We start from the raw sequence: 16,615 nt of genomic DNA on the forward strand, positions 1-16,615 counted from the left end.
TCTCTGGCATATATAAGAAATGTGGAAGAGGCATTTTTTGAGGAGAAAAGTAGTCCCTCTCTTTATCCTCAAGTTTTATAAGCCTTTCCAGAGCAGAGATGTGATTACATAAATGGTAGCTATTATTACAAGAGACAGTATGTGTGGTGGTCAAGAGTAGGAACTCTGGGTATAAGTCTCAGCAACTCCACCTTAACCTTTCTATGCCCCTGTTTCCTCATCTGAAAAATGGGATGATACTAATACCTACTTATTAGGGTTATTATGAGGCTTAAATAAATTAGTATATGTAAAGCATTTAGAACAATGTCTGGCAAATAGTAAGCACTACATGTGTTGGCTTATTATCACCATCATCATCACTATTATTACTGTTACGTTATTGTTACCATCTTCTGGGAACATGCTGAAAACATCATCCTGTGAGCATTGGGAAAGATAACTGAATGATAGCTAAGTGTCCTCAATCCAACAAATATTATTAAACTTTATTAGAAAGAGTCATTGGCAAAATACAATACCATATGGAACACCAAAAAGTTGTTTAGTTTGTACCTTTTCTTCCCAGAAATTCCACAAATAATTTACATTGCCAAAAAAGTGGTTGGCTGTACAATAAAAGAAACTGCTGAAGTGTATGAGTATGGCTAAGAGGAATTTAAAAGCTCACACTGACTTCCACATGTATTCTTGGGGTAATCTTTGAAGGACTTGTATTTCATAAGCTTTTTGAGGAGAAGGCAGGAATTATTTCTATAATACTTATTTTTTTTCCCGAAAGTATGTTGTATTCAGTATAGAAAATTAAAACAATGATGTATTCACGATGCATTTGTCTTATACATCCCTCCCCTATGGAGCTGGACTAGTATATATTTCAAACTATTTTCAACCACTCATTCTGTGTCTTCCTCCATCTCAGTTAATGGCAATTCCAGCCTTCCAGATAGATACACAGGTCAAAAACCCAAATCCATTTTTTACAATAAATTTTTTATTTTAGAACAGTTTTAGATTTACAGGAAATAAGAGGGCAATACAGAGTTCCCATATACCCCACATCCAGTTATCCCTATTATCAAAATTGTATTTTGGTATGATACATTTGTTATAATGAATGAAATACTGGTAAATTACTATTAACTAAAGTCCATACTTGATCGAGATTTCCTTAGTTTTGACCTAACGCCCTTTTTCTGTTCCAAGATCCCATCCAGGATACCACATTACAGTTAGTAGACATATCTTCTTAGGATCCTCTTGGCTCTGGCAGTTTCTCAGACTTTCCTTGTTTCTTTTCTGGTGTTTTTCTCATTAGTCAGGGGTTATGGGTTTGGGGGAAGAAGACTACAGAGGCAAACTGCCATTTTCATCACAAGGGAACATACTACCAACATGATTTATTGCTATTGATGTTGACCTTGACCACCTGGCTAAGGTAGAGTCTGTCAAGTTTCTCCACTGTAAAATTACTTTTTTTTCCCATTTCCATGTTGTACTCTTTGGAAGGAAGTGACTATAAGCAACCCACAAAGGAGTAAAAGAATACTCACTTCTAAAAGTACTCCAAACGATATACCTATCTAGACATTTTAAATTCTATTTTTTTTGATGACAGAAACAGCTGTTTCACAGATAGATCTGTGTTTCACAGATAGATATTGCTTAAAAAATATTTAATTCTAGTAATTTGTTCTAGTAATAAGTGCAATATGTGCTCATTGTATAAAAACTGGAAAACATGTTTAAGCAAAAGGTCACCTAAAATGTACCACCCAGACACAGACCACTACAATTAATATTTCGAGGTATCGTCTCCAAAACTTTTTTCTATGTCTACATATAAAGAGTTAAAATAACCCTCTGCATATACTACTCTATCTCGCTTATTACCATTTAACATTAAGAAAAATTGTTCTGTAGTTTTAGACAGAGTGTTCTCATCTTTACAATTCCCGAGCCTAGCAAAGTGCCCAGCATGTAGTGGCTTCAGCAAGTGTGATCCAATGAGCTTTCTGACTTGAATGGATGAAGCCTCCATGAAACCATTTAATGTAATTTGCTGACCAAGGCATTCTCAGTCTCTTCCTTTGCCTCACAAGATAACCAAAGTCACAGGCGTAGCATCACCAATTTGGGGCCTTGGAAAATGAGTTAGATTAGTGAAATAGTATGTTGTCTGTAAGGACTAAAAGGTAATGGTGTGTGAGGTGTTTAAACACACAGGCCTATGATCCCTTATCCCAAATCCTTTTGACTAGGTATATTTTGGAATTCAGAATTTTCAGTTGAGGAGGATGATAGAGCAAATATTCAGTATATTATGAAACACTACGATCGGGCATAGGGAAACACATCATAGTCAAACAGTCATATTTTTTTATAGCAAAGCATGTGAATAATCACAATAAATAGACTATTTCCTTGTGTTTTATAATTTCTAACAGTGCATTCTAAGAATCCTTTGTGTCTGGGTTATGGGAACACCCTCTAGAGGAGTCCCAATTCCTTTAGCCCCAGTTTATTACCAGCTAGGAACCAAATTTTCGGTTGATTTCTCAGCTTGCAGAGTTCCTAGAAAGTGCAAGCAGTAAAATTCAAATTGTAAAACCACTAGGGTACAGGTCTGGCATTTTGAAGTTCCAGGGACAATTTTTTGTTATCTAAAGACCAAAGATATAAATAAGCTTCCTTATCTGTTTTCTGTGCCAGTTTTCATGATTTCTTTCCTAGCCCAACGTTTCACTTGGGGAAAGCTTGTAAAAGCCCAGCTTTAGGATGGGGGAGGGGTGTTTCCACTCTCTGTCTTTGCTGGACCCAGGCCTTGCCCTCTAACCTGTAGGGTGGATATTACCCATCTCCTCAGTCACTGATACTAATAAACTCCCAGGAAACCACACCATCAGACTTCAGGCTTATACGTCTCTTTCCATTCCTTCTCAGATTCTGGTGCCTGACAATTTCCCTCCTTTCTAGCAAAGCCAGCTGGGCATTAAATAATATATCCTATTTTATCCAGCATGTCCTGGTGTTACAGCAGAATTGTCAGGTTATCTCAGGCTACCGTATTGCCAGACCAGAACTCTTGATTTCAATTTCCTTTTAAATGTTTATTAAATACTTTAAAATATTCTATTGGACAGTTACTCAATTAACTAGATATACCTCTTCCAAAGCCTTACAGAATAATATTTAATATAGGAGCTATATAGTTACTCTTGAAATAAAAAATTCTTTACTGAATATTTTTCTTTTGTAAGTAAGCCTACTCTGGAAAATGAGAAGTCACAATTTGATGCCATCTACTTAGTGACAAATTATCTTCCAGATATTAAATACAATTGTTTAGTTGAAATTACTTGAATGTTCACTATTCTTAACAGCAACAGAATCAATCTGTTACGCTGAAATGTCAATGCCCTGTAGGTGGTATTGTTCCAGGATACTTGTAATCGAACCAAACCTATTTCTTTCTCTTCCTTAGTGAACCCCAATCTTAATTTTTCTTTAAAGTGGAGTTCATTGCTGAGCCTTAGCACATTGTCTGGAACTGAACAAGGACTTATTCAATATTTGGTGGCTGAACTGCTGCTTGATGAACGGTGTTGTGCTAGTCACTCCATCAGGCTATTAGCTGGAACTTGAGAAAAGATGAACAAAAACTCTTACCATTGGGGCCCCAGTTCTATTATCTTTTTCAACTCTCAGGTCAGGGTGGTCTTTGTGGGTACTCTGTTTTGTTTTCCTTTGCTTGTCACAAATGAGGTAATTTGATATTTGAATTTCTAATAGGCCCCTTTCAAGAGTGTTAACATGACAACTGGCAAATGAGCATTTTTCTATCTAAGGTTGGATAATGAATAAAATTAGCTTATATCTTCCTGGGGAACCAATTACTACATTGAAAACCGTGATAATACCAGATCTTTCATCAATAACAGATGTGATTTGTAAAGTAAAAATCAATCTGTTTTGACTGATGATGCCTCATAGCAATAAGGAAGATTTCATCTGAATAATCATCATAAAACTATATGATTAATCTGTTGAGTAAGACTAGAAATTCAGTAAGTAATGAGTCTTATCGGGTCATTTTCTGGCTTTATAACCTTGGGAAATTGTGACCTTCACATCCCTACCTCAAAAGGACAAGCTAATTTCCTAAACTTATGTCCCTGAGCAGGGAGATATATAGGGCACATCTCTGCAGACACCTGAGCCAACTGATGGACTGACGGATATGTCTTCTCATACTCGGCCTCCCGGCAGGTTTGAAGCATGGATTTGGAAAGATAACTCCTCACATCCTCCAGGCAGCACCTTGTTTAAAGATGAGTTTCAGAATGTTTGGTTGCTGTTGCTGTCAAATAACTATAATATGTAATGTATATATATATGTGTGTGTGTATATATATATATATATATATATATATATATATATATATCAGCTAGGACTCTTGTGGTTGCAGATAACCAAAACACAATCGAAACCTGCAGACATGAAAGAGAGTGATTTACTGGCTTCTACAGTCAAATCACAGAGGTGGGTAGGCTGACTTCAAGAATGGCTGGTCTCAGCACTAGAGTACTGTCCAGGCCCTTGCTTGAGCTCTGCAACTGGTTTCTACTTCTCTCAACGTCTTGGTCTCATTCTCTCCAGGGAACACAGCCACTGACACCCAGAGAATCATATCTCCACAGCTCTACCACTAAAAAGAAAAGAGGGCCTTTCTCACAGCATTACACAGAAAAACAATAAACTCTGGGAAGGGTTCAGAATGGCACATCTAGGGCCATGTGTACACCCCCTGACCCGTCACGAGATTGGTCAATCACTGGCCTGAATTTTCTGCTCACCCCTGTAGTCAGAAGGGAAGGGATTGTTTCTGTAATAAAGGGACAGTGAAGAGCAATAAAAGGCACTATATATACTTAACCAGATAAGTATATTTATTAACCATTTTATGATATAATATAGTGTATATGTATATAGTCTCTGTATGTTTGTATTTAAGAAAGTGTAAATTGTCCTGTGAGCATGCATGCATGTATATATTGCATGCATGTATGTGCATATGGATCTATTCTCTGTATATTTTACATAGTGGTTCATGAATATGGATGGATACATACATTGTACATATGCATTACTGTTTTGCAAGTAAGAGTGTAGTTTTTCCTTTTCCAGGGATCCCATTCACATCCCCAGATCATAATTACCCAGTGAATGCATCCTCTACCTTCTATCCCCTAGAGTAAGTTGCATTCCAGGCAGATTGCCCTACTTACTGCCCCCACAGGTGTCTGATTTCTTTCTCTGGCAAGTCAGAGGATCACGCAGGCCTATGGCGGTGCCTCAGGGGCCCCTTGAACATGGGGTGCCATGTCCATATCAGGGGTACACAAAATGAAGCATTATTAGAATTCACCTCATATATAGTTTTTGTGGCATCAGGATCAAGGTAAGAGCACTCCAAGACCGGGTAACCAACCAAACAATATGGGGAACTGGAAGATAAAAACTAAGGGGAATGGAACCAGAGAGAGGTGAAAAATGAATCAACAGAGCGTGAGGCAGTGGTGATTCCTAGTGCAGACATTAGTTTACTATGGCTAAGTGTAGCGCTCTTGGCCTACTTGGGTGTGGTAGGAGCCGAAGGAAAATGGCCAGCACAAAACTTTCTCTCTTCTCTTCAACTCTACTTTCCCTTCTCTCTCTGTCCCATCAAATCCTTACGCTATGCACATGGCTCACCTCTCCCACAAAAGCTTTCTGGAATTATAACCCACAGCAGTGTCCGTCCCTCTCATTTGGCAGTGGAGCTTAGACTGACTTGAGATCTGGCCACTGTTTGGGAGCTGCTCTTTCACAACCAGACTGAGAAACATAATCTTGTCTCCACTCAATAAGTACACTCCCTCGTGCTTAGGAAAAAGATAAATTACCTTCAAAATGACGAAACCAATATGCCCATGCCAAGGAAGTGATCTTTGCTATATGTTAATTTAGTTGTTTCCTTTCCTATAACAAGCCCATAGTTGAAAGTTATTTTGCTTTACGATTACACAAATGGAATGTTCAGATTTTAGTTAACAATTAAATTGATCAGTTTTAAATTTTTGGAACATATTTGCATAGAATTGCTCTCAATATACTTATGTAAAATCCAAAGCCTATATTCCCAAATATAGAAAACCTATTCATGGCAGCTTTAGTTACATGTGTACATTTATTTGAATGTGTGGAGTGTGTGCTTTTACTGCCAAGAAAGTCAGCTCTGTTTCTTAATTGTCGCTATAACTACAATTCGGGAAATGCTACTGCAACATCAAAATGTTATGCACGTCTTTAATTAGGCTAGTGCGGCCTGTCTGTCACAGCAACTGATCCTAAGTATTCTTATTTAGTCTACTTGAAGCTTTAAAATGTTCTCTTTTTATAAGAGACATATTTCGGCCTCATTAAATTGTTAAGCAAACCAATATAAGCCCTACAACTTGATTGCTATGTTCTAGAAATCCTGTGCTTCTTCACTTAGCACATCTTTAGCACCATCTGAAAGAGCACTCTGCCCCAAATACCTGAAATCCTCTGCAGCTCTAATGGGTTAGGGATCTCTTATCAGATCTGAGGGAGACATTTGTCACCCCCCTGATCACCAGGAAGATCTGGCTGTGGCATCCTATTGAACTCCAGAGCTTGATTCTCTTATCTAGTAGTTAATACAAACAAGTTGCAGGTTGCTTGCTCTGAGCAATGTCTCACACCAGGTCACCACAAAAGAGATAACACAATGAATGATTCCATGGTTTGGAAATTACAGATAGAATCTAGCCTAAAGTTCATTTCCTTCTTTTTCCTCAAAATCTGACATGATCTCAACAGGGAGAAACAATCATTACCTGGAAACAAGCCCTGCGGTACTTTGGTCTTTTATACCTTTTTTCTGCCGCAATTAATTTAAAATGAATCGTTAAAACTTGCATTAAGGAGAAAGCAGAGTTCCCAGGATACTGCCAAGCACAGATGTTTTTTTTTTTTGAAACACATATAGATGTTACATGCTTTTTTATCATGTCCAAGGTCAAAGGATAATACAGTAACTGCCATAAAACTATAGGTGGAGTCTCTCAAATTCAGTCCTGTTAAAATGGAAGGCTGCATTATTAATCAGTAGTGACATGAAAGGGCAAGTATGAACAGCTAGCAGGTCAGGGATTAAAGCGGGGGTGGGACACAGGGGAAGTATAGGACCTACTGTAAAATCTAAATCTTTCCCGGTCCCAGCTTCAGCATGGCACTACCTCCTGGTGGTGGTCAGCTCAAACGTAAGTACTGATGAGGAATTCTGGGTTCTGTGGCCAGCAGGGACTTTCAGCATTTCAGCACTCACCGAGTTAGCTGGCACTCATTTTGTTTCCCTGCTTCTCAAGACTTCTCCTCTCCCAAATATAAGAACTTTAGCCTACACTGGTTAGGAAAGGGAAGGGCGACAGGGTAAAAAATGGGAGCCAATCACCAACTGCATTATATTTAGACTGTCATTATTGTAGTGGGATTGGTATTTTAATTCTTTCAATTTAACTCTTCTAGATTAGTCCTCATAGTTTTCACTGCATATTCCTTTTTATGGATCTGGACCAGAAAAAAAATACTCCAACCATATGAAATATAACTAAGTCCATCTATTTATCTCTCCTGTGTTCTTTGTACGTTTACTTCTTGCACTTCCTTTGGGAGCAGACCATTCAAAAACTAGGTGAATTGATAAAATGAAGCCGAGCTTGAACTGGGTATAATTTACTGTATGGGAGGCCTTCACGACAGACTCACAGATTCATGAGACTGCTTATACTTCTCCTTGTGCCAAGCCAAAGGGACTGGAACTCATCTCATTTTTTTTTTTTTTTTTTTTATTTATTTTTTTATTTTTCACTTACTATTTCTTTTTTTTTAACATTTTTATTGGAGTATAATTGCTTTACAATGGTGTGTTTTTAAAGATAACAAGAGAATCAAATTTTGCTCCCAAGCAACTCAGCTCTCCAGTGTCCGGGAAATCTTCAACCTAATCCTGCCACTCCCACACCCCACCTTTTTTTAGACAGTAGTGGAGAGACATTCTTTCTTGTAAACATTTCTGCTCATAAAATTTTTGTCCAGCGGCAGCAATGTCTGATCCAGCTAAAGCATTGGGCCATAAAACCATCATCAACAATGATCATGTTTGCAGATGCTCTAAGTCTGGAAATCATTGCTGGCATGTCTATGTGTTTAAAAAAATTCTTGGACTTCTGGTGGTTTCTAGAAAGCATGTGCTTTCTTCTGAGAAATTTCTGAAAAAACCTCAAGGACCAAGATTTTCAAATAAATAGATCATCTTGGTTACCACTTGACTCAGCTCAGCCATAGCTATTGACTCTTCTCCAGATTAGAATAGAGCGAATAGGCACACAGGAGTGTGTAGTTATCTTTGAAGCAAAATTTGAGGGCCACTATTATAGCTATTTGCCCCAGAACATCAAATCCACCACTTATCATTTTTGCAATATTACTTTGGCTCTTGAAGATTTTTCGTTCTGAGTCTAATAGTCTAATACAATTATCTCTGGCAAGGCCTGCGCTTGAAGCCATTATTTGGTGAGGACTAATGCACAGAGCATTTGGGCTAAGAGTAGAGCACAGACATGGGGGTGGGAAGGGTAGAATTTTGAGAAGGAAAGATGAAATCAACAAGGGTCACCAAAATTTGCTTTCCTCCCAATTTAGCCTAGAACTATCTGAGTTTGGAGGAAAATCTGTCATTCTTTTGGAGTGTTATACATTGTTTTTCAACTTCCATGCAAAATTTTCTGCTTATTACCTGTACTAATGTTACAGCATGGGGCCTCCCTTTCTATCATGCATAGACTAGAGGAATAAGTTAGCTGTATATCTGCTAGTTTTTACATAAAATGAAATTGCCTATTTCAAATATTTTTAGTTTATTTTAGATAGGTTACTATCCCATTGCTTTATTTAGTTAAATATTTCTTGCTGTTAAAGTAGATGAAAACGCTTTGTGTGATTCCAGTCAATAAATATCCTACATGGGCTCAGAATGTATTTTTAATTTTTTATTATAAAATAGACATAGAGAAAAGTGCATACAACATGAATGCATATTTAATAAATCTTCAGAATGTGAACCCCCATGTAACTTCCAGCTGGATCAAGAGACAGGATGTTGCTGATATCTCAGAAACTCGCACTAATCACAAACCACACATTTCTCTCAGAGGTAACTGCTCTCTCACTTACGTTATATTTAATTCCCTTGCTTTTTTTTTTTCCTTTTTAGTTTTACCTCCTATACATTTCCCTAAACAGCATCGTTTAGTTTTGTCTCTTCCTGTGATCTGTAAATTGAATCACACTGTTTGTATTCTCTCATTTTTTGCATCTTTTGCTCAAAATTATGTTTATCTAAGATTCATACGTATTATCACATATGTCTGCAATCTCCTCATTTCCAATGATGTGTGGTATTCCAGTGTATGTAGCACAATTCTAACCATTCTCCTACTGAGAGACATGTGGTTGCTTCCAGGTTCTAGCTGTTATGAATAATGCTTATGCATGTCTCTAGTGAATATACGGATGACTGGAAATGCTCAGACATAGGGTATGCAGATCTTCAGCCTTAATCAATAATGGGAAGCTGTTTTTTCCAAAGCGCTTGTTCCCCCTGCTGGTATATGAGTTTCTATTGTTCCACATCATCACCAACACTTGGTATTGTTGGATTCTTGATTTTTTGCCAAGCTGATATTTAGTGTACATTTACCTCCTTGTGCTTTTTTCTTCTTTCTCACTGTGGTTTTAATTTGCAAAACTCTGATTTCTAATGAGATTGGGAACTCCTTCATATGTTTACTTCCTGAATCCAGATCCCTTAAAATTTAAAGTCTGGTACTCAAGACTTTGGTATTTTGGTGTTGTTCACACTGAGCATTTCATGTCATAACTGGTAAGTACTGGGACAGCAAAAGAAACTCATTCATTGAACATCAATTTGGAGCTGGGCACTTCAGGCACTTTGTCCTATTTAATCCTCGTAATAACTTGCTAGTTGACCTTGTTTTTGTAAGTGTGAGAACTGGCACTCAAATCATGCCTGTGTGCCTCTGTAGTCTAAAACTCTTTCCAGCAAGAGGGAAGGGATATGGGAACAGATGTATATGTATAACGGATTCACTTTGTTATAAAGCAGAAACTAACACACCATTGTGAAGCAACTATACTCCAATAAAGTTGTAAAAAAAAACAAAAAAAAAACTCTTTCCAGTAATCATGTTCCCTCTCAAGAAATTACCTCCACATGATCAAAATAATGATCAATATCCCGTAGTAAAGTCATTGTATTAAAAACTATACCAAAAGAATTTCAAAGGTGGCTGGTTAATATGTCTAATTAAAGAACTGCAGCCCTAGGTCAGTTTTCCCCTTAACACTCCAAAATCCAGTCTATTAACTTTTTTTTTTTTTTTTTTTTTTTTGTGGTAAGCGGGCCTCTCACTGTTGTGGCCTCTCCTGCTGTGGAGCACAGGCTCCGGACGCGTAGGCTCAGCGGCCATGGCTCATGGGCCCAGCCACTCCGCAGCATGTGGGATCCTCCCAGACCGGGGCATGAACCCGCGTCCCCTGCATTGGCAGGCAGACTCTCAACCGCTGCGCCACCAGGGAAGCCCCAGTCTATTAACTTTTAAACAAATGAAAGCCTCTGATATTTGGTGGCATTTCCCTCATGAAAGTAATTCGTGAGACAATTCAGTCACGTTTCATTTTCTACCCATGGCAGGCACTTGTGAAATGATTAACACAATCCAGTAGAGTTATAGGATATTACACGACAGCCAGAAATAAAAGTAGCAAAAGACAAGAGTGAGACAGACTATTCTCTAAGAGATACATTTTTATATAGGTAATCAATTTATTAGGACACTCAACAAATTCAAGCAGTAGACACTTTTTAAAAAATTAATTCAAAGCCAATTAAAGGATAAACATCAAGGCTCCTAAAAATTTATGTTATTAATGGTGCCTTTTTTTAAAACTATAAAGGTCTAATAAAAAGCTTGTAAATCCTGCAGATATAGAAACAATTTTCAAAGAATCAAATTAACCAGAAGCAATGACTCAGGCATGAAATTGCCTACAAAAGGGTCTGGACCAAGCCAGTTTTCAACATCCCTCCCTGATGCTAAGAATAACTCTTGGGATGGGAGTAGCATTCTGTGGGTAACTCTCCTCTCTCGTATCTTTGCAAAAATGACCTTTCAATGGGATCTGATCCAAAACTCTTCCCAGTGATGTAGACACACTAATGACTTGTACCTTTGTCACCAACAACTTCCAACAGGCTTGGGCTTGGCATCGATGAATATTAACCTCACATTCATCCCACTCCATTGAAACAAACGGTGAAAACAATTTTATTAATCACTTCTATACACTTCATACATTTTGTGAGGTCCATTTTATTTCTACTTCGCTCCATGACACAAATCCTTGCTTGCAAAAGTGCTGGCACAGTGTATACTTTCTACTTGTCAATATACCTCCATCCTCTTCTGTACCATCAATTGGCTACAAAGATTTAGAGGTTCAGTGATTATAGGATTTGAATGATTTGAACCCCTTTAAATTTGGAAACTCTTTAAATCCCATTATCTCTGCAGCCACTGAGAATTTTTAAATCAGCTTGGCCTTTTCTAGCTCCAGGTCTAAGGATTACAGAGTTTTAAAGAGTATAAATGCTTCTCTGCAGTTCTACAAAGAGCTGTCCCCAACCAGTTGACCTCCAAGAAATAAAGCCAGCCAGTTCTCCAGCTGGTAACTGCTGATCAGAATTTCTAAATGGAAAGATATGTATGTTACGCCACAGACCACCAGGAAAACATGTAATTGCTTCCTCAACTCCACATGAAGCCAGTGAATCAGAAGATTTGATGTAGGAGGGGCAGCAGACTTTAGACGTGTGTCAGTAAATGTCTAAGAAGGAGAAAACAGAAAATGTCAGGGACCCAAAGAAGCTCACTGGGGCAGAGAGTAATGAGTTCATTGATTGCAAGCCACCTTGCTCCTAAAGAAAAGCTGTTACCATGGATACCCTCAAACCCTATGTAACCCTCTGAGGTCTTACCTCTTGCGTCCTCACATTTATGTATCCATAGTGAGTTCGAAGGGGCCGCCTGTATGTGTAGGAGAATGGTATCCATTTTGCACCAGGTTGTCCGAAGCAGTTTAGTAGCAAGGGAAAATTCACTTCATTCACAAGGCGCACAACCAGCAGGAAGAGGAACACTGCTATGAAGCTCACTGCAATCACAGACTTTCTCTACAAAACAGTCAAAAAAAAAGAAGAAGACTGAATGACTTTCAGTCAAAAGCAGTCTCTGAGAGGTGCTTCCTCTCCCTTTCTCTTTCAAAGGGATCAAAGGACTTTGTCATTTAGGATATTTCACTTGGAGACAGAAAATAATCATTTGGTGACCAGGTTGCCCTAGCGTGCTGAGCCTCTGAGAACAAACAGCAGATTTCTTGGATTATCTTTCCATACCATCCCAATCCCTCTTTACCTTCCTATCTTCCTTGGTGACTCCTATGCAGTTTTCAAAACCCAAATCAGACATTCCCAGCTACAGGAAGCCTTTCCTAACTGCTCAATTCCCTCCCCACCATCATCCCCTCAGCCCCAACCTATCTACCCTAATAGAGGTAAGAAGTCCTGCCACTCCAATACTTTGAAGGCACTTCTACTGTTGTGCATCTTTCATGGTATAATTCCTTATGTGACTTTTCCTGAATGTAATTTTGAGCTCCTGGAGAACTGGGATGTACTGTGCCATACTGTTCTGCGTATCCTAGGTCCTTAACACAGCACCTTACATACTGTAGGCACCCAACAAACACCTGAGTGAATGAATAAATGGATTTTTCACATTCTTATAGACCCAGTCTCCTTACAAATCATATTCCGCTTCTTTATCTAGCACCCTCTACAGGAAGGAAACTTTGTGCTCTACGATATGCAAAAGATTCAAAAAGCTAACAATAAGAGTAGGAAAAAAATCCACGTCAAGCAGCATAACAACATCCCCTAAACATGTTGTCATCAAACCAGAGTAGGAGCAACTGCATCTGATTGCCATGGGAAAGGAGAGATGTATTTGAGACTGAGCTTGATAAAATTCATGCATTTTAATCAGTAGAGATGTGTGATCAGAGCTTTCTAGGAAGAGGGAACAGAGTAAGAGGCAAGAAAACATGAAGTTATTCACAGCCACATAGCACTTTGTTTTACTGGGACACAGAGAAGAAAAAGCTGAAAATACAAACGATAACTTTATGGACTGTCTCAGATACCAAGCTGAGAAGTCTCTACTGAATTTGTTAGTTGATGGAAAGCCGAAAGAGATTTTTGTTTGTTTAATTTTTGAAATGTGACTGTTTTAAGTTATAATCAAACGCCAGTGTGTAAGGTGCTTTGGAGCAGGGAGAAACCAAAGATAGGCAGAAACTAGTTAGGAGAGCATTCCAATTGGTTGGGACACAGGTAATGAGGGATGGAAATGAGAGCAGTGGCAGGGAGTGTAAAAAGGTGAGAAAAGACATGAGAAACTCAATCTAGGTGGAAGACAGAGAACTTGGCTACAGAAAATAATCTGATTGGATAGAAGTGGCAGATGGAAAATTCAGAGATGCCTGAGATTTTGAGTCCAGGTAACTACAATAATACTGATCTTATCAGGAGAAACCAGGGTGGTTAGAGCAGAATTGATTTAAGAGAGTAAGAAGACGAAGCCCTTGGCTTTCTAAGTCCTACTTTTCAAGGACTGATGGGTCATCGGGACGGAGCCATCAAGGGGTCAGGCAGAAAGTCAAGTCTAGAGCAAGAAGAAAGAGCAGAGCTGAGGGCAGATGTCAGGAACAACTCTGCCTTGTCTCCAGGGTGCAGATGTAACCGAAAGCGGGGGTCTGGCTGTTTGCTGCTCAAAAGCCAGTACTAAAGAGGCAAGGTTGATGGAAAGGAAAGTTTGCTTTATTTTGGATGCCAGCACCGCGGGGGAGGGTGGACGCCTGCCCAAAGGCTGAGTGCCCCCGGCACTGACAACCAGTGGTCAAGAGCTTTTAAAGATGGGGGGGGGCGTCTATCAGCTCTGACAGTCATCTTGAAATTAGGCAGTCTGATCAGCATCATCTTGATTATGTTAGGGACAGTTAGTCTGGAGTTCCAGGGTCGTTTGGTTCCTATTTCTTTGAAGCCAATTCTCGTAATTGTGGCAGCTTATGTCATGGCTACAGTCTTGTCATCACGTAGTTAACCTCTTCCACCTGGTGGGGATTTCAGTCTCTACAAGACAGCTCAGAATGTTATCTATAGCCCTTGAGGAGGAGCTAAAGGTCCTCAACTAGGCTTACTGACTAAACTATTATTATTTAGTCTTGCTGGACTGTTTTCTTTTGCTTCTGCATTTTCTCACTTCTCTGATTAAACTTATTCTCTGGCTAAAGTTTTTCCACAGACAAAAGGCAGGCAGAGGACATGGGGGTGTTGGGAGGACCACAGGGTCCCACTCCGTTTCAAAGACACAGTGAAGTATTCCTTCCTGAAGTTGGGCTTCGCCCCTGATTCTTATTCACACTTAAGGGAAACTAAGTAACTTCCTGGGAATGGGTGCTGTTGTGTTTTTAGCTCGCCACTTCCTGGTGGAATTGGCTTCCTTTTACTCGTCACAGAATGTCCCAAAGGAGAAATGAAACCCAAAGGTGGCCCCTGTATCCTCCCCGGTCAGAGTCTCCGTCAGGGCAGCAGAGCAAGACCACAAAGTCAGACATGCCTAAAAGAAGTCTTTGCTCTTGCTCAGCTCCCGTGATGTGTAAAAGCCCATCCATCCCCCTGTCCAGCCAGCCCAATTTTCCAATCACCTGAAAGTCCCTTGAGTTCTGCCTCCTCAAAACCCCTCATCTCACCAGTAACTACCATAGCCTTACCTCATTTAACTTTCTAATCATGAAAACCTGTTTTAATTTGTTCCTCTGTGGAATCACTATGTCCACAACACCGCAATGTGTCAAGGTAACAGCTTAAGTGAGGTGACGGATCTTCCAAGTTGAAAGGGACATAGACCAGAACAGATGGCTAAATAAAAGCCAAAGGGCCAGGCACCCATTAAGTAAACTGGTAAGAACCTTTTTTACGGGTAGATTGTTGCAAAACAGCAGCTTGCTTTGAAGGAGACCCAGATGGGATTTGTGCCTTTGTCTATTCCAGAGCTCAGCATGGCTCTCTGCTTCTCTCAGCTGCCGCATTGCATTGCACAGCTGAGGGTTTGGGGACAAAAGCATGGAGGGCCCTTCTGAATTCACTGATCTCACACAGCAACACATACATAATGCATCCATGAGAGGAAAATAAATCAGCCATTTTGACAGAAACTTCAAAATGGAATTAAATCACACTTGTAAAAGCCTGCTCCCCAAGTAATCCGTGTCTGCCTCCCATGTTCTGTCAAAGGGAACCAAGTAATGAGCAGAGAGCAGACGAGGGGAGCAAACGGGGAGTGGAAGCCAGACACCGACTCCTCTGTGCTGAGCCTGGATCACAGTCTGCAGTGGGCAGATGGGCTCTTTTCACAGCTCCGGCTTCCAGCCCCATTTCTGTTGCATTGTCTGAACCCGGTTCTCTGCCTTTCTTTATATTTCCATATTCTTGTTTAACATGAACTCATTCCCATAGTGCTGATATTTCCCATAGCCTGAAATTTCACTAGAAGAGGTCTAATGTCAACCACATTCTGGACACAAGGACAACGGGACTCAACATGAAGTACATTCTTCTAGTAGTCACTTCTGCCAGATTATGACCTTGAGCTTCAACAACTACAGTGAAAACCATGGATGAGGCTACTTACAATCTACAGACACCAGAATGCAGTGAGAATGTGTGTGTCTCTGTGTAGGGATGTGGGAGTTGGGGAAGTAACAAAATACCAATATCCATGATATACGTGAATATATTCACTCCTTCAAGGTGCAACTGCTCATTGAGTCCACATTCTGTGTAGACTTGGCAAGGTGCTGAAACACAGAAATAAAACCATAAAAGACAGACAGACAGACCATGCTTCCAAAGAGTCACAATTCAGTGCACCTGGCAAGTAAACAGAAAATTATAATACCACATATCAAATGGGGTGATGGAGGTATGCACAGGGCACTGTGGCAGTCCAGAGGAAGACGGGGGAGAGTGGTGCCTGGGACAATTCAAAGAATGCTTGTCTGAGGAGGTGATGTTCAAATGCAGTCCTAAAGAACAAGAAGGAGTTAGGCAAGTGGAGATGGGAAGGCCATGCCAGGCAGAGGGAACAGCACAGACAAAGGCACAGGAGTTTTTGAAAGGCCTTAATTTGGTCAGAAACGTGCAAGTCATTTGATAAGTAGTGGGAGATATGCTGGGAAGTGGACAAGGTTCAAATCATAACAAAAAATAATAAGCCAAATGCATTAAGTCAGATGCATTTATCTGTCCCATCTACCTTACATTAGGATAATGAAAGGATAAACACATCA

General features: G+C 39.7%; 1 protein-coding gene across 2 annotated transcripts in view; it reads right to left on the reverse strand.

Annotated features, from left to right (window-relative positions):
• ST6GALNAC3 (ST6 N-acetylgalactosaminide alpha-2,6-sialyltransferase 3) overlaps positions 1-16,615 on the reverse strand; it is a 571,072-nt gene that overhangs the window by 317,729 nt on the left and 236,728 nt on the right. For both annotated transcript variants that reach the window (XM_081218386.1, XM_081218387.1), the window contains exon 2: positions 12,186-12,380. In XM_081218386.1, the coding sequence (XP_081074512.1) occupies positions 12,186-12,380 (195 nt within the window). The remainder of the gene's footprint in view (positions 1-12,185; positions 12,381-16,615) is intronic.

Source organism: Mesoplodon bidens, assembly GCF_964165515.1.
Source record: "Mesoplodon bidens genome assembly, chromosome: 2".
In the NCBI taxonomy this organism is placed as follows: domain Eukaryota; kingdom Metazoa; phylum Chordata; class Mammalia; order Artiodactyla; family Ziphiidae; genus Mesoplodon; species Mesoplodon bidens.